Source organism: Polypterus senegalus, chromosome 1 (assembly GCF_016835505.1).
Source record: "Polypterus senegalus isolate Bchr_013 chromosome 1, ASM1683550v1, whole genome shotgun sequence".
Lineage (NCBI taxonomy): Eukaryota > Metazoa > Chordata > Cladistia > Polypteriformes > Polypteridae > Polypterus > Polypterus senegalus.
Window position 1 is genome coordinate 65399278 of NC_053154.1, and position 18526 is coordinate 65417803.

At 39.7% G+C, this 18526-nt stretch overlaps 2 protein-coding genes across 2 annotated transcripts in view; both read right to left on the minus strand.

Annotated features, from left to right (window-relative positions):
- LOC120526712 (NADH-cytochrome b5 reductase 2) overlaps nt 1-8198 on the minus strand; it is a 63383-nt gene extending 55185 nt beyond the window's left edge. The window contains exon 1 of the mRNA XM_039749871.1: nt 8016-8198. Within this exon, the coding sequence (XP_039605805.1) occupies nt 8016-8018 (3 nt within the window). The 5' untranslated portion in view covers nt 8019-8198. The remainder of the gene's footprint in view (nt 1-8015) is intronic.
- Nucleotides 8199-10262: 2064 nt separating this feature from the next.
- The window catches only part of LOC120517907 (ovochymase-2), an 83808-nt gene continuing 75544 nt past the window's right edge, over nt 10263-18526 (minus strand). The window contains exons 21-25 of the mRNA XM_039740421.1: nt 17593-17749; nt 16270-16371; nt 12695-12845; nt 11095-11234; nt 10263-10559 (exon numbers count right to left, since the gene is read on the minus strand). Of these exons, the coding sequence (XP_039596355.1) occupies nt 10411-10559; nt 11095-11234; nt 12695-12845; nt 16270-16371; nt 17593-17749 (699 nt within the window). The 3' untranslated portion in view covers nt 10263-10410. The remainder of the gene's footprint in view (nt 10560-11094; nt 11235-12694; nt 12846-16269; nt 16372-17592; nt 17750-18526) is intronic.

Below are 18526 nucleotides of genomic sequence, written 5' to 3' on the forward strand. Positions count from 1 at the left end.
GTTCGTCAGCAACTTCTAGTGTCTGATGTCTAAAAAATATAAATATATATATATAACTAACGCCGACAAGCAGAATGCACTATACGATAGCAAGAGTTAAAATAAGACGCCTCACGCATGGATTCCCGGCTCTTTCAATTAGTATTTACCTTTGCACTGTATCATTATAATCGCTCCTGTTATTAGTATTAGAATTAACCCTCATCTTTTCTTGAGATCACATTTAATAGCCTTAAATGTTTTCCTTGGTTTGACTTAATTAAAATGGAGTAGACGGAAAATAATGGTTTATCCCTGTACTTTGCCATGATATAGGTAAGCACATTTGAGAAAGAAAAGGTGAAATCCTTAAATCAGTTGTTATTATTCGATCAAGTATTGAAATATTTCATTTATTAGTACTTTACAATATTTTGTGGAGCACGAAAGTAACGAATTAGCTACAACGAAATGACGCCGTCAATGGCACAATTAACTAAGGTGGTTGCTTTTCAAATTCTGAACGTAGTGCTAGCCCGAGTTCGATCCCACTTAAAGACTCATCAAAATTAACAATAATAAAAAAAATGATCAGAATTGAAATCTTTATAACCAATTTGAACTAAATAATTTTGAGAGATACTGTGGAAGGATCGCATAAGAGATCTGTTCGGGAATCACCAAAATCACCATCAAAATGCGATGTCTAATTGCGGATGGCAGCTCACATATTTACATTAATGCATTTCTATTCATTGCCATTTGACATCCATGAACCCCTCCATTGAATAAGGCAGTGGTTCTCAACCTGTGGGCGCGAAGTAACAAAAGGGGGCGCGAAGATGTGAAAAAAGAAAACATCTGTTGGAACCAAAACAAATTAACTTAAACTACATTCTGATAATAGAACAATAAATACTGTATAGAGTTAGATAAATGTCGATAAAAGTTAAGTAGGTATAATCAAATATGCATCTACATTTCAAAAATGTTGGGGGCGCGATTAAAACTGTTATGAAAACTCTGGTTGCAAATACTTAAAGGTTGAGAAACGCTGGAATAAGGTGATAACAAAGCCACTGTGGTAGATCAGGTTGAATTTGCTCTGCTGCACCAAACATTCAAAGGTGTCAATCCAGAGCACATCAGAGAGGCTGAGAGACACGACGCAGATCAGTCACCGGCACAGACACACACGGGGCACTCCAAGGTGAGCAGTGCACATATCAAGGTCGGCATTAAAGATTGAGTGCTGAGGCAACAAAAAAGCAGCGGATAAACACATCTGGACCTGCTGTTGAAAAAGCATTTGCTTTTAACAGCAGCATCCCTCCCTGGTGAACACATCTTCAAGGTCCGGACAGGTGATCAGTAAAAGTTTTTAGTCACAGCACAGTGCAATAATAAAACATTTCCTAAAACACATAGTTGTCCAGTCTGTATCATTCCTAAGCAATCTTCCAGTAATAGAGGCGCAATCCCAGTTACTAACACATTAACACTCAAAGCAAGAACACATTCCACCTTATCAATTTAATATTTAAAATTTAAACCGCTAAACCCGCCATCAACAACTACAAAAACAGTTGAAATCGTTACTCAAATATTTTTTGTTATAGACATAAAACAAGATGCACGTTTCCATTTGATATATCTTTACTAGTGTTCTCGCCTTGTTCGCTCCCGGTCCACGCTGGAATTTGCTGTTTAATAAAAAAAAGAAAGAAAATCAGACTCTTTTGGGTCATAATTTACAGGAGTGGACGTGGGACCCGAACCCACGTATGCTTTAGTATGAAGCGGTAACGCTACCGCTGCACCACTACTATTTTCAGGAGGATGGTATATAATGTATGTTTTTTAATGTATACATGTATGTATGTAGTGAAGACGAAAACAATTATATATAGATGTATACTATATGACATACCTTCAGTGTTGCATGAAAACGTTGAGGCGAAGAATGGATATTTAGGAGAGTATTATAGTGAGAGATGTGTCGTCACCCGTATTGCTAAAGCTCTTCTTTGCAGCATTATGCATTCAACAAGTCGGCGTTTGTATGATGTATAATTTATAATTTTATTTTTTGCCACAACGTATAATCGGGCACGATCATTTAACATGTATTGATCATCTACAAACTTTCATTTCAATGGGAATTCTGTTGAGTTTTTTAACTCTGTTGATGCCATATGTAGCCTACTTCAAACGGGAGCTCGTTGAACAAATAATGAGTGGAAGCTTTGCGCAGAGTACTGAGATTGCGTCATGACGAGCTTTGAACGGGTCTCCGAAGCCTCAGACATGCGTACTAGTTAGATGATGACGGAGCTACGAAGCCTCAGACATGCGTACTACTGAGATGATGACGAGGCAACTGAAGCCTCAGACATGCGTACAAATGAGATTGCGTCATGACAGGCTTTGAACGGGGCACCGAAGCCTCAGACATGCGTACTACTGAGATGATGACGGCAACTGAAGCCTCAGACATGCGTACAAATGAGATTGCGTCATGACAGGCTTTGAACGGGCACCGAAGCCTCAGACATGCGTACTACTGAGATGATGACGGGCACTGAAGCCTCAGACATGCGTACTACTGAGATGATGACGCGCTACTGAAGCCTCAGACATGCGTAGTACCGAGATTGGATCATGATAGGGCTTCGAGCAGACATGGTCACTGGTTACTGAATCTTTGTAAAGCCTCAGCACACTGAAAGGCATTGACCTCTTAATTTTGAGAGTCTATCTGACACTTAACTCTCTAGTTATATTTTGTAATTCGTATTGACATTACACATTTCAGTTGATATGGTTAAGCTACAATTCAGGTAGTTGCTGAGAATTAATTATTGTTCTTGTGGATTGCTGTGATTTCCTTTGTCTGATACATAGTGTCAAAGATATATTGTCATATATTAACTTTATATATATATGAAAAGATTAGGTAAATCGTTCAACCTTTTATGGAACACTTAATTTTGTTCAAAACCGTCGTCATATAGTATACATCTATACATATAATTTTTTCGTCTTCATTAGGAGAATACAACAATGATACTCTCGTATCAATTAAACCATTTTAACGTGCATATGTCAAACAACATATTTCATCCGCCGCAGTAAGAACAGTAGTAGTAGTTCAGTTGTGCAGAGCTCGTTAATTATCCGGATTAGGTGGCTCAGTGGTGTTGTCGCTCAGGTTCGTGTCGCTGATCCTCCTCTTGTGAAAGTTTTTTTTCTATTCCTCCATTTAACAAGCTTGGACGGATAGTGAGCGAATCGAGCTATCGAGGGAAGGTTGGGCCACCGTAGTCGGGCAGGTGGCACACGCCCCTAATTATATTGTGTATGTAAAGAGTTTCACTGTAAAATGTAATAAGCTTCATATTTGTGTGTTTGGAGACCCAGGTGTCGTACTGAATTTGTATTGTAGAAAAATATACTACTGTCCATTATGCCTAAATGTGTCTTTTCGTGTCTGATCGCTATATGGCACTTCCAACTTGGGACAATTCGCTATAAACAGTTTCAGCCAACCTTCTAAACATGCAGAACGACAGTGTGAACCTTAATTGTTGCGGCAGCATCTTCGTTTCAGTCAGTCATTGTCCTGTTAGACTATTTACTGTTAAGTGCTGCTTGAGCTACCGTTTATAGTACAACAGGTGGCCTACGTAGTTCTTAAATCGATATTGAAATGCACACACAAGTCTCCTAAATTATTTATTGAAATGCCTACATTTACAGTGTCCGTTTTAGGAAGTCGTAGTTTTACTTGTTCCCGTTATTAGGAATTATAATTTCTCAGTGTCACATATTATTCGTTACTACTCGCGAGTCCCGTATCATTGAGATTCTGTTTTATATTCTGTATAAGGAAACTTTTTAAAAGTAGCGTTGATTAAACTGACTATAGCAGACTTGTCATCTTCTTAAAATGATTTTATCGATTTGATATTGACAATTAATCATTAGGTCAAACATCAAGGAGGATTTGAGTTAGCATGGACTGCACTGTTTCTTTTTTTTCGTGACATCGTGTCAGTAGAGAGTGCGTCACGTTAACAATGCATTCTGTCCTAAGTGACAGCGCACACACTTTTTTATATTTCCTAAAGGCCAATGTGTCTCAATTTTCTCATTAATATATTTTGACAGTGTCTTTTAGTGAGAATGATTATAAACATATTACCTGTGTTCATTTCCCATGTAGATCTGTAACGTTTGGTGAGTATAAATAAAAGTAACAACACATATAATAGTTATGTTGCATTGTTTATGATTAACAAAATTCATCGTTTATCTGAAATGTTCTACGTATACAGTCGATTTATTCCACTTCTGAAGGTGTACATTGTCGGTATTACTTTATTACATGTTATTACTTTAACATGGCCTTTTATAACTTCACTTTAACTTAATACTGATACTCTGTATGTTCAATTCTTCATAATAACTATTCACAGTGGCTCCAAAATCCATACTGACCCCAACTCTCTCTTCTGTTTCTTTTCCGGTGGCCTGCGCCACCACCACCTACTCAAGCATCCTGATGCACCAACATTGATGGACTGAAAGCCAGAAGTCTACGTGACCATCATCATCAGGTCCTTCCATGAAAACCCTAAATACAAAGAGGACTGTTTCATTTATGTTCGGTAGATTGCCCAGAGGGGACTGGGCAGTCTCGTGGTCTGGAACCCCTACAGATTTTATTTTTTTTTCTCCAGCCTTTGGAGTTTTTTTTTTTTCTGTCCACCCTGGCCATCGGACCTTACTTATTCTATGTTAATTAATGTTGACTTATGTTTATTTTTTATTGTGTCTTCTATTTTTCTATTCATTTTGTAAAGCACTTTGAGCTACATTTTTTTGTATGAACATGTGCTATATAAATAAATGTTGATTGATAGATTGAATGATATTCTCCATTGCATTTGCTCCCGAGTGTAACGTGTGCCAGTGTAACCGAGGGATGGCAGACGAGCTCACGTACGGGTGACAAGGCACATTCTCATCCTGATGTCCAGGCTCTTGTCATAAATATTCCCATCTTGTGCTTTTCTCGTTCCTGCAAGTTTACTATTATTATTGGACATGTAGAGGAAATGTGTTTTATTTTATGTCTATGAAAGGAAGGACGGTAAAGCCTTGAATGAAACTGAGTGTTGATGCTTTGGGTAACAAGACAGGTTAAGGAGCAGAGAACATTGAATGTGATATTGACTGCGGGGGATTGTGTAACTGGAAGATGGTTTAAGAATACAGAAACGGCAAAAACTTAGTCTTTCAGTAATTCTATTTACATCAATTATTTACTCTGTTGTGCTGCACTTCGGAAGATTACTTATTTACCCCCCCAGCGCAGCCTTTGATAAGATGAATTCACAACTAAAGGAATGTTCATGACAAAGTCAGGTGCTTTTTTGAAAGTTTGGCTCCAGATGTGCTTATCCAGCTTCTCCTTCTTCTCAGTACTTGAGTGATCTTTACGTTCACCTTTGGATGAATTTGCAAAGTTTCTTTACAACTTTTTTGTCTCATTAACGCAGAAATCCCAAGGCTTTCCTAAAATTGCAGAAGACACTGTTGATGGCGCTGATTCTGTTTTAAAGACAATTGTGATTAGTTATGCAGAACACGCTTTTACTCACATTGCTTTTTGGAAATCAATAATACAAATCGGCAACAGATCTGGGAATCACTGAATAGTAAAAACGTTTAATGAGGAATGTCTTGCGCATATACTGGTGTAATGACCACGTCGGCTTTAGTGAAGCATTTCTTAGCCTCTGTGATATGATCGACATGGGGTAGAATAGATTCTGGATTGTTACAATACGTGCTACCTTACGCAAAATATGCTCATCGATTTGTTACAGATTCTTGGTGGACACAATTCCACACCGAGGAAAAAGGTGCCCCATGTAAATCGTTCATAATGTCTCCAAAATATATTTGTTAACTTTCAAACAAGTACTACTTAACTGTTTTATACAAAATCCTTATTTCAACATATGCGAGCCCCAACTAGGATTTGAACTCGGGTTAGCGTATTTTATCAATATAACACAGACAACCGCTATTTACGCTTTGAGCCAAAGCACTTCAGCAGACTAGTTACTGACCAAATCGACTGCTGACTGCGCGGATATCAATGACGTCATTACGCTAGCGTGCTCAAAATCACGTGACGGGCGCATTTGAAGCAAGCCTCGAAGCGGTGCTTCGATCTCCAGTGCTTCGATAGCTCGACACAGTGTCGAAACCTGAGTATCGAGCGGCCCATCACTAGGATATTGCGGGTTGGATAATGGATGGATATTGCTTGTTGTTTTGAAGTGAACAAATAAGTGACTCAAAGATTCCGATCAGTCTGGTGAACTGAACGAAATGAATCAAAACACTAAAAAGAATCGTTTTGTACATCACTATTATTTACAGTGGCAATAATTGATGGCAATATTTTTTTGTTTGAGTGAATGTGAAAGACGACACAAAAAAATCTGCTTTTTATATTTTGACGGTGAAATACACCATATGTTTTTAAAAAATGGCATTATTCTACCCGACACACGCAGGCTCTATAATATTTTAGATCAACTAATTAACAGTTACCCCCGTTAGAAACAGTGACACTTTAACTTCACATTTTACACCAAACTGGTACTAGCCACCTTGTTTCGAAAGACCGCACCGATTGATTTTGTGGGGAAAAAATGGTCAGTTCCGTCCTAAGGCTTCGACTTTTATGGGAAGGCAAATGTAACAGCACACTAGAAAAAACATATGTAATCGTCATTAATATGCTGAAAACAACAAAGGGCTTTGAACTGGCATCAAGAAAATGAAGTAATTGTCGTCAGTCTACTCGGTAATACGAAATGTGTAGTTCAGTAAAATGAGGTGCGCAGCCGCCCAGCAGACTTCAGTCCTAACCTCATCACAGAATGTTACACTCACCTACAATAACACATAAATAAAAAAAGAAAGAGAAAAGATGACTTCTTCTAAAGCGCCGTACGCTTAGATTTTTCTACGGCCATCAACATCACACAGTCATTAGAATCTGCACTGTCTCGAATGTTGCAACATTCCAGTACGCCTGCGCAAAACACCCTGAGGTAGCACCGGCTTAAGCACTATGCGCGTGCGCTGCGCATGGTGTTGCACTGACGTCAGATAACCCCAGGTGGAGTGGTTGTCCTCCCCTGTAAAGATTGTTTTGTTTAAAATACAGTAATTATGCGTCCTTTCGAATTGCTTCAAGCACGTAATGCCCCACCTTTTCTAGTAATGATAATAAGCCTGCACAACCCCCCATGGAATTGCAAGAGTTTTTTGTGAGTACGTATGCTAATTAGCTCCGCCCATCGCCTGATGCTGCCGCTGAGAGAACCGACACAATAGATACAATAGACGGGATGTAAGCTGATATTTTACCTGCGAACCCAAGTTTGACTAACCTTGTGTTTATACCGTAACGGGGCGAAATCCGGAAGAATCTATTTATATAAAAATAAAGTTCATCATTAAATACCCGCCCTTTAACAGAAGTTCAGGTGTCGTGATGTCAAGATATTGTTTTAAAATGCAACAGAGAATCTTAAATGAAAACACACACTCTCTCACATCGTCCTGCGCCTTGGGTTGCTGTGTCTTTAATCCCTGAAGTAACTTTGTAGTAAAACTCATCAACTTAAAGGAAACTGAACAAATGCACCGATCCAAACATTGTATGCCCTCCGTTTGATACTGAAGGTGCGATCGTGTTACTGTGTCGCGTTACTTGTTTGTGCTCGTCGGTCCTGTTATTCAGTGCTCGCTGCAGGAATGTAACCCGACTGTACTTTGACACTTGTCGCCTAAATGTTTACCCATCTTCCGGCATTTGTCATTTTTATAAAAAAAGAAAAGAAAACGGTAGTCTTACTGATTCTTTCAGCTCTCATTTGAGTAACTAACAATTATTCTCCGCGCCTTTTGCGTGAACGTAAAACTCATCGAGTCCAGTCGGCACTCACCATTTGCAGCTTCGCTAAATTCACAAGTGCGGTGAGCTGGCGGCGTCCAGAGTAAAGTCCTACTGCTCCTCGTGGAATCTTATCAGCGACCCTGAAAACGGAATAGGAGGGGTGGGGGGTGCCTTTGCTTGTATGCCCACCCTTAGTTTCTCTCTGCTGCTTAGAAGAACTCTTCTTTTTCGATAGGAGTGTCTAGGAATGCGTTTTGAAGTTGAGATACTCGCAACTGGTGCGCTACACAATAAAACATTTAATTGTAGAATGTATTCATGTTCAAGGACAATGAGTAGGATTAGGATTAGCATTAGCAGATATATTGTTACCTTCATTACAACTTGGCAAAGTCCTGTTTAAAAATCCGTGCTCAGTGCGCTAATAGTTTGTAGCCAGAGTAAATCTGCAGAACCTTTGGGGAATATTTTGTCAGAATTAATTTTACAAGAGTGTTATTTGTTTTATTTTTGTAGCTGAGTCAAATTCTTGCTGGAAAGTATTCAACCCCTTTTTAAAACTAACTTTCCAATTTTTAACTTCCTTACAGCACCAAAGGCCCAGTTATAGATCTCTGCCTCCAGAGTTCCAGATTGACAGTTGCCCTGCAATGAATGAGTGTGGTGTTGTGTCCGACACTTTTAAGCTTTGGTTAACTAGTTTGTCATGTGGTGGGTGCAGCAATGTGCTGTATCAGCGTATGCTCCTAACGTAACCTGTAACTGCAAACCTGGATTCGGAGTCGGAGCTTACACAGGAGCTAGCTCTAGATGTGGTGCCAGTTAACCATGGGGCAAGTTTACTCACATTGGTCCAATGTAGTCTTGTGTTAACCCCACCTGCAAATCCTTGGGGAACAAATGGAAAACCATATTTGTAATTACTAAGAAATCCATAATTATATGAATACCAGATTATACCTCGCTGTTAATGATGCAAGAATGGAAAATGATTTGTACAAGTTCTGCCATTCAAAAACTGAAATTGAACATTGATCTGCATTTTCAATGAACAAATTATTATTGACATTATTATCCATACAATTATCTAATCCGCCATGCATGTGGCTGCAGCTTACTGCATTAAATCATCCAGACACAAGGCAGGGGCTTTAGTAAAGGTTAACATGTGATCTCTGTGATTTTAACCACGGCATTATTGTTGGTGCCAGCTGGGTTGGTTTGAGTAATTCTGTAACTGCTGATCTCCTGGGATTTTCACAGACAGCAGTCTCTATAGAGTTTACTCGAAATGGTGTAAAAAACCAAAAATTGTGAGTGGCAGTTCTATGGATGGAAACACCTTGTTGATGAGCGAAGTCAAAGGAGAATAGCCAGACTGGTTCAGGCTGAAAAGACTACGGTAACGTGGAGAACTACTCTGTACAACTGCAGTGAGCAGAAAAGCATCTCAGAATTCACAACATGTCAGACTTTGAAGCAAATGGGCTGCAACAACAGAAAACCACGTTGGGATTCGCTACTGTCAGCCAAGAACAGAAAACGTCTAACAATTTGTTCAGTGAGTGAGTTTGTATCTAATTCTTATTTTCCTGTAAAGCTTCAAAAAGGTTACGTCAGGTTAACTGTATTTAACAGACATTTGTATGAGATGAGAAATAAACTCTTTCAAAATAGCCACATTTCACCTGGCAGGAAGCAAATCAAGTTCTCTCTATCTGTCTAATGCAGCAGTTAATGAAGTGTTTTTCATGAAGATTTTGGAGCACTGCTTTGTTAACTACATGATGATTTGTATCATAAGCTGCCCAGAGGGGTTGTAGACCACCTCAGGAGTGTGCCAGGGAGACATTTGGTCAGGAGGATTGTCTTACATTCTGTGTGAGACCAGACTTGGGGAAGAAGACATTTTAGTCAAGGCTTTATTTATTGATGCAGCAGACATATTAAATGTCAAGTGTGCTGTTTTTATGTTGTTCTGTTTATTAGTCACACAGCTCTTTTTCATTAATTCCAGTATCTGTTGGGTATAAGTGTGTTTTGTTTCTTATTTGTCAATGTTGCTTTATGTATTTCTTTTTAAGCTCACTAAAGTTGTACCATTTAGTGATATTGGGGTACACAAATGTAGTAAATTGATACTGTGGGTAACCTTCTGCTCTTATAATGTATAATAATATTTCCCAGAAGCAGCACACTTTAAAATTCTTTTATTGCTTGCATAATAAAATCAAGATAATAAGCATTTATTTCCATATAGTTTTTTAAATATTATGTTATTATTCATTGCATTCGTTTCTGATCTGTTTTGCAAGAAAGAGAACTCTTAAAGCTAAAAATCACATTTTCATTTTATTATATATTTGGCATTAATTGTAAATCACAGTTCTAAAATCACAATGTAGTATGCAGATACTCTTTGATTTTTGTAAGCCAGGTGTTATTTATGGTTCTTCTTCTTCCATTGAGGCATGAATGCTGTACTCCAGGCTGACTCCAGCGGCAGACCCCTGATGGTCAGCCTTGAACTCCATCGTCATTTCCTCTCCTCTGGACCAAAGGGTGCAAGGATTTGCATCACCACAAAACTTTGCTGTAAAATGTAAAGACTTTGTGTTAGGCACTGACACAGTTTGTTGCATCCCACTTTTTGCTTTGCTTATGAGTGTTTTGACTAACAGAAATTAAGAAAATGCGTAATATAATACACCGTGTAGGTCAACTTGGGCATTGACACATCAGATTTATCAGACGTGTGTTCAGGTCTCATTGTCGAAAAGCTGAGGAACCCTGGTGTTCCCTTTTATATATTATAGGTTTTAAACAAGATGTTTTGACACTATATACTGTCATAAAACGCACACATTAGCTGTATGAAGTGACAGTTTAATTGCAAGTGCATTAAAATCTTAATTTGCATTTCCACCCGAGTTCTTCCACTTTAAAGATATTTTTACAGAAGGTTAACTTTAGAACTGGCCATCCTGTCTGTTAAACTTGAAATGGTTATGCTGCAATGTAAAAGTCTTTACGTATTTTATAAAAATCAACTACTGTATATACTATTGACTGTCTCATTACAAAAATATTTCATTTTCAAAATGAATGTACATTACAGTTGGTTTTACCTTTCATTTTCTTGTTTTTCCATGTTCCATCGTACAAAGCAAAGAAATCAGAGCAGTTTCCTCCATGAGCGCTAATGCTGATTTCTCGAAATTTCACTTTGATAAACATATTCTTTGGCGCAATGATTCTCCACTGGCAACTAAACAAATATAAATAATTGTGTAAAGTATTATAATAGTCATAGTTTACTGTTAAACTGATCTCTAAAGAAGGTGGTTATTAGTTAAATTGAACAAATACACAATTTGTGTATTTTCCATATTCTTGAATTATGTTTATGTGGCTGGTTTGAAACGATTATTTACAAAGTTTTACACATCAGGTTTAAAACAAATCCAGCAGTATTAAAATATTTTGATATGTGATTTTATTCTGCTTTATGTATAGCAAAATAATATACTATGTACTGTAATGCCTACATTTTGGCATTTTTTCCAATTATATAATAGGAGTTCACCAAAAGGTGGATAATTGATTAAAGGCTGTCATTAACCACAATAAGAGAAGGTTCACAGAGTAATTAATAAAATGCAAAATACAAAACTTTGGCCTAGCTCAGTAGGGTGGCGTATCCACTTGCCCACCTCCAAAGAAAGTTTGTCTCGTCAGATCTTCCTGTTAGTTTTCATTCTCTTTCTTGTGTCAAGTTCAATGAGCCCTCTAAAATTAAGTAGCTTTAAACCCAATTTATTGGTTCAATTCAGGACAATCCCTGGAGGTCAGGAACATCCTGCCTCGAGCAACCCTTGGTGGACCTGCGCCTCCGTCCCCCCGATAGCCTTTAAAGGGGTGGTTATGTGAGGTTACCCTGCCATTTTTCTGTATCAATGGCAGACAGGCCCTGAGTACCTCAACACCGGGAAATGGCTGCTGCCATCTTCTGCTCCAGAGTGTTTCCACACCATAACTCCATATTTTGGAGTGTCAGCCTGTTTTCCAAACAAAGTTTGGCTACTGTTCATTAGCAGAAAGCCACCCACCAGTTGTCATCTAGTATCCAGTGGAGATCCCACAGGTTTTCTTCCAGAGCACCTTTTTCATTCTGATGCCTTCCAGCATTTATCTTCCATGCATTACCACAAGGTATAGGTCCCCCTAAGTGTAGCCCAGGAAAGCAAGCTACTGGTGTCCATCTTGCCTGCGCTATATTATAGTGGACAGCACCTGAGCATCACCCTTAATTCCAGGCCTTCCACTATTCTGTTTTGATGTTTTTTTCCTTACAATATCTAATACGTATACTGTGTGTGTGTGAGTTTGTTCTTCATACAGTTCCACACTCAGAAAAATTTGGCACACATATCCCACTTTGTCAAGAAGAAACACTAGACTACTTTGGAACCCAACGGTTGGCCCTGCGGGCATCTTTGGAAGGAGGTGGGGGGTCTTTTCTACCACAGTGATTTTTAAGGACAATGCCTTTCACAGATTTGGAGCCCTAAAATAAATGAGTTTAATTTGTCGCAGTGAGAGAACACTTTAAGAGACGCCATTTATAGAAGTTGGATAGTTCTGCCTTAAAATGACTTACCCAGGCAACGCCGAGTGCTGCTGCTATGAATAATAAAGATCCCCGCATTTGCTCCTGAAAATACTTACTTGATGTTGTTTGGGTAGGGATTGGGATAACTTGGAGATTGTATTTGGCCTTTCTCCTGCTTTATAACAACATCTTTGCACTCATTAGTTAGCTGCATTATTTGTGTGTCATTTTGATATCTGCTGTTATCCACGTGTTGAAGAACTTTATCTACAAAATATTAAAAAGGATGAAGCAAATTACTATTGAACTCCTGGTATTCACCATCAAAAATATTAAAATCTACACTTACTCAGGTAGAAGCCAAAACTATAGCAGAGAAGTATAACACTATATGTGGACATAATAAAGTATGTCTCAAACTTGACACAACAGGTATGTTCTGCCAATGCATTCATATTACAACAAAACAAAATAAATCCTAATGTATAAACCATAGCAGTAACATCCATCCATCCATTTTCCAACCCGCTGAATCCGAACACAAAGTCACGTGGATCTGCTGGAGCCAATCCCAGCCAACACAGGGCACAAGGCAGGAACCAATCCCGGGCAGGGTGCCAACCCACCGCAGTCCATCCATTATTCCACCCGCTATATCCTAACTACAGAGTCACCTGGATCTGCTGGAGCCAATCCCAGCCTACATAGGGCACAAGGCAGGAAACAAACCCTGGGCAGGGCGCCAGTCCACCGCAGAGCAGTAACATCAACACTTAAAACCGTATTAAACTAGATTAGGTAAACTTTATTAATCCCTTAGAGAAATTCAGATGCATACAGCAGCCAAAACATAAAAACAAGGATACAGACTCACCGGACATATAATATAACAAATCAATCGATAAACAGATAAAAATAAACTTAACAAGTGCATTGGGTGGATGCATTGAATTGCCTGATAGCAGTGGGCAGAAAAGACCCCCAGAGGTGCTTCTTAGCACACCGATACCAGAACTGCATCTCAGCAATATAAAGATGTGGATGCCAGGTTCATCATTTATTTTTAACAAAAACAAAACACACTTATCGTATAAGCGTCATGCCCCCTACAGATGTACTGGATACCCCCAATCCACAGAATCGCAAAGATGACAAAACATGTCAAATTTAACCATATAGAAAAAAGTAAAAAATAAAGCAAAGTAAAATTTCAAGTGACTATCTGCACCAAATGTTCATGTCTGGAGAGAGAAGACAGCTGGCATACATTAAATCAAAGACATCTTGATAAACAAATCCAGAAAGAGACACCAGGACTGAGGACCCCAGGTGTAATGTCTATCTCCAATGTGTGAAGCTCTGTTCTTACTGATGTCAGACTAATTTCAAAAAGAAGCATTCATATATTTAGAAGAAGCAACAAGAAACATTGGATTAAAAATGAACTCAGAACAAACTAGAGGCATGCCTGAGTCCAGGAAGCAAAGAGGAGGATGTGAAGATAAGATGCCATTAGGAGGAAGGAAATTTGAAAGGAGTGACATCTTGAGAACTGGTACATTGCAGAAGGAATTAATGTATGAATAGCATCAGGCACCCAACTCCAGATATTTTAAAATCTAAGACAATAAGCAGAATAACAAATTTTTAATTTATAAAATACTAAATCAGACCGATTGTGACATGTGGATCTGAGGTATGGACTCTAAAGCCAGATAGGAAAACCTTCTACAGAGAAGGGAAAAAATTAATCTGAGGAGGCTGTACAGAGCTGTGAATATACAGTAGGTGTGTTGTGCAGAATATAAATCAACTAGCCAATACACGTACCATACGCCGCATAATCAGGCCGGTTTTTTAATGATTTTTTAAGCAGAGGGAGAAAATTAACATTTGAAAAATCGGTAATGTAATAAATCAGCAAGAAAAGCAACATTGTAACAATGCAGGGAATGAACCAACACACAATCATCCGTGACTGAAAACTGGCACACCGTCCTCGCGCCTTCTCCTGCCAGACGGAGGGATGGGGGTGCACGGCGCAGAGTGTGGAACGGGAGGAAAGGAGAAGGACGACCATTCAGCTCCGTCCGTCATGTTAGTCTGCTGATTTCTCGTTCAGTATGCACTGCCCGCTCATGTGACCACCGCCAACTCGTCACTTGAGTCGTTGTCTTTACATAGTCCAGATGTACCTGTGAGTGACGTAGACTTTTCATTGCTCTGTGCGGTTTTGGCAGCTATTCTATATACAGTATAATCCACCAAGACACCCAACCACGGTAGTAGCGAGGTGGGAGGGGGGTGTGTACAAAGGGTTGGGACGCAACCAGTGGGAGCGTATGAGTCGCACTTAGTGGGAATTCCACGGTTTGCAGCCCGAATGGGGTTCAACGGCAAACCCATGCTGGGTAGACACACGCTCAATGTCATGCATAACTATTTATTGAATGCTAAACACTTCTGGAAAGACACGGTTGTCTAAAACGGGTTGCTGTGAGAATACAACAGTAAGTGAATGAAAAGATGGAACTCTGGAGAGAGCAAAATACAACACACTAGTGAACCCGCGGCATAACAAACGCCGCATAATTATTTATTTATGGTTGAACACTTCTGGAAAGACACAGTTGTCTAAAAAGGAAGGGTTTGAGGATACAACAGAAAGAGAATGAAAAGATGGAAGTGTAGACTTTTCATTGCTCTGTGCGGTTTTGGCTGCCTTTATATATATAATCCAAACAAGACACCCGATCACGGTAGTAGCGAGGGGGGTGTGAACAAAGTGCAGGAGCATCTAAGAAGACGCATGTTTGTCGCGGATGCGAATTGCTGTATGTAGCGTGTAAAACAGTTTGCTATGGTGCATGCGGTCGTGCGTCGTAACTGAAAACTCGTTTTTTTTAAGACTGCCTACTTCAGTGTGTTTTAAACTCAGTTGTAAAGGATTATTTTAAGGATCCCATGGGATACCCCTCGCAAACCGTTTCACATGCTGCATATGGCGATTCACCTCCGCTAGAAACATGCCTTTATGAACAGTCAACGTAGCTCGGAGGTACATGACATTAACCTGACCTGCACTGCATGCGGCCTCTACGACAGATGAATATAAATGACGCCATTTTTTCTGTGTCGTCGCGTCCGAGTTGGAGACCGTGGCCCTGTGAGTTGTTGTCGTATCCAATGGTCTTGGAGTTGGTGGGCGTGGCTCCTTCCTGTGTGCGCCATAGGTGTCTTACTTGTCGGAGGCTCAGTGAATCCACGCCCCTTCCGGCGTGCTTTCCATGGTTGTCTTGCCTTAGTGAATTATATATATAGATGAAGAACTGTGGAATTTGTATATAGAACCTGAAATTCTGGCAGAAAGTAAAAGAGGAAGATCACATTGGACAGGACACATGCAAAGGATGAAATTGTGAAGAAGGTTTTTCGGGGAAGCCAGAGGAAAAAGCTGGTGGGTTGATCTGAAGAATGATCTAAGAATAATGGGGATTGGGAAGTTGAGAGTGAACACAGGAAACTAAGAAAAGTTAAGGTCCAATAAGGGCTGTAGCACTACGGATGAGGAGGATGATGTAGCATTTACAAGGCAATATTTATTTTTGATGTTTAACATTCCTATATAATATTCATCCTGGACTTTTTAATAATATTATGGAAAAAATATTAGAAAATATGTTGGTTTCACCTTTTAATAAATTTCTTTTTAACTTGTTTTCAGTCCTCCATGATGGAATTTGAGTTGATGTAGACTGGAGCCGCATGCCGGTATCGTCTCGGTCACAATGTGCTGAAAATTATTACAAATTGAGAAAAATAATTTGTCATTGTTACCTTTATAAGTTCTTCCTTGACCATGCCTTTTTATATACAGGTGCCTTGGCTAGAATAAACTACCTGTGTTGAAATGCCTTTTATTAAGAAACAGTACCTTGATGTTCCCCCTTGTGTGTCTGTATAGTAAAACATGGCCAAAATGGACTGGCTTCCCGATTTGGATTGAGGGACCCTTCCCTGGCCAGAAGCCCTCTATAGCGCCCCTTACTGTAGCACCCATGTGCACACCCCGCAGTGCAATGTGGGAGTTGTAATTCAGTTGGGTAGCCCTGCTTTGAGCAGCCTAATATAGGGGTCCCTACTCTGAGGCACTGTTGCCTGACCCAGAAGTGCTTACACCATGTAGTGCTGTGGCCGGTACTGCCTGCTCCAGCATAAAAGGAGCTACCACACCTCAACCAAGAAGTTGGAGTCAGGTGTTGAAGAAGAACAAAGCCCACTTTGCAGATGTGGAGAAAAAGGAAGAAGAAAGAAAGAATTCTATTTTGCTGAGCTGTGTCTGGAGAAGAAGGGACCTGTTGTGCTGCAATTGTCTCTGGGATTTGGGCTCAATGACGCTCTTTACAGGCCACTATACACATTATATAGTGTGGTGGATGGCCGGGGTTCATGCCTGGCTGGGACGCCCCTTCGCTGTATATTCACGGACAGCAGCCCTGGATGGTCCAATACCTCCTCATGGACGCCAGATGGCCACCACCCTGGGTTGGAGTGGTGCCTCAGTCTCCTGCAGGGCTTGATGGGAATTGGAGTTGGGTGCAGCCCTGTTGGGTCCTGCAGGCGCCGCCAGGGGGTGCTGTAGCTGGGACTCCTGAGCCCATACGGGCAGCGTATTCGCCACATGCGGAAGTGCAGCCAGAACTCAGCAGCCAACCACCTGGAGCACTTCCGGGGGGACTATAAAAGGGGCCAGCAGCCACCACTCAAGTCAGGAGGAGGAGGAGTGGTGGACTCAAAGAAGAGTGTGTTTTGGTGTACTGAGGACTGTGTTGGGCCTGTGGGGATCACAGGGTGAAGAAAAATCTTTGTTTTATATGTGCCTCCGGTGTGAGTCTGTGTCGGGTCAGGCATCTATATTGCACCTTTTTGTTACAATAGATTATAATGACATAATACACAGTATAACAGCTGCCTTTAAATTTCATACTGACAGAGTTTGCTAAGCAGCACTTACAGGTCATTTGCTTGTGTATCCATTCAGTGAAAGATGGGACAAAAGTGTAGACTCCAGGTTTTGGGCTGTTTCCACAGCCTGCACCCCAGCTTGTTATTCCACATAGAAAGTAATGCTTTTCCACAGATTGACAAACCAGGGGACCACCGGAGTCACCCTAAAAAAATGGAAAAAAAGGAGATATTAGTTTGAGTTTTAAAAGAAAAAATCACTTGACTGTTAAACCCAAAGTAGTTACTATATTTATATCAATTTGGCAAAGTTTAATATTATGCTTTCCCAGTTACTAAATATTACTGTACCTAAATAGAAAGCGGATATTTTACAATATGTACAGTATATTTAGGGTCTGTTCTTTCATACCTCCAGTGAGAACATAGCATATAGTCTATCCAGACATTTTTATACTGGCCTCCTGGTGAGTGCTGCAGTGTAAAGTGTCCGTCCTTTCAGATGGCAGTAGCCCACCATGCAATTCACAATTTTTCTATCTTGTCAGAAGTTAAAGACACCAACAACAACAGAAAGTAAGTGGCTCAAATACCGCTCATTCTCATTATGGTTTATTTTAACAGATAGACAAAGGTCTAACTTGATGTCAGTAATTTATGATGACATGTAAAGTGTTTATGTTAGGTTTATTATAATTTTAACTGGAACTGTCTAATATTATAACTTATACATTCATTTTCACCATCAAATGTTATTTACTGTGATCATGTATGATGTTTTTGTTATATGTTTATGTGAGGTCTGGTCCATTTTGAATGACATAAAGCAACATTACTGATAAAGAAAGCTCAAAGTAATAAAGAATAATGGTTTTATTACATGAAAATTAAAGATATATTGAATAAAGGGATTCACTCACAGTATCTTATAACAGAAAACAAATCCCTGCTGTCCGCTGGCCTGGTTACTCGGTCGGTCCTGC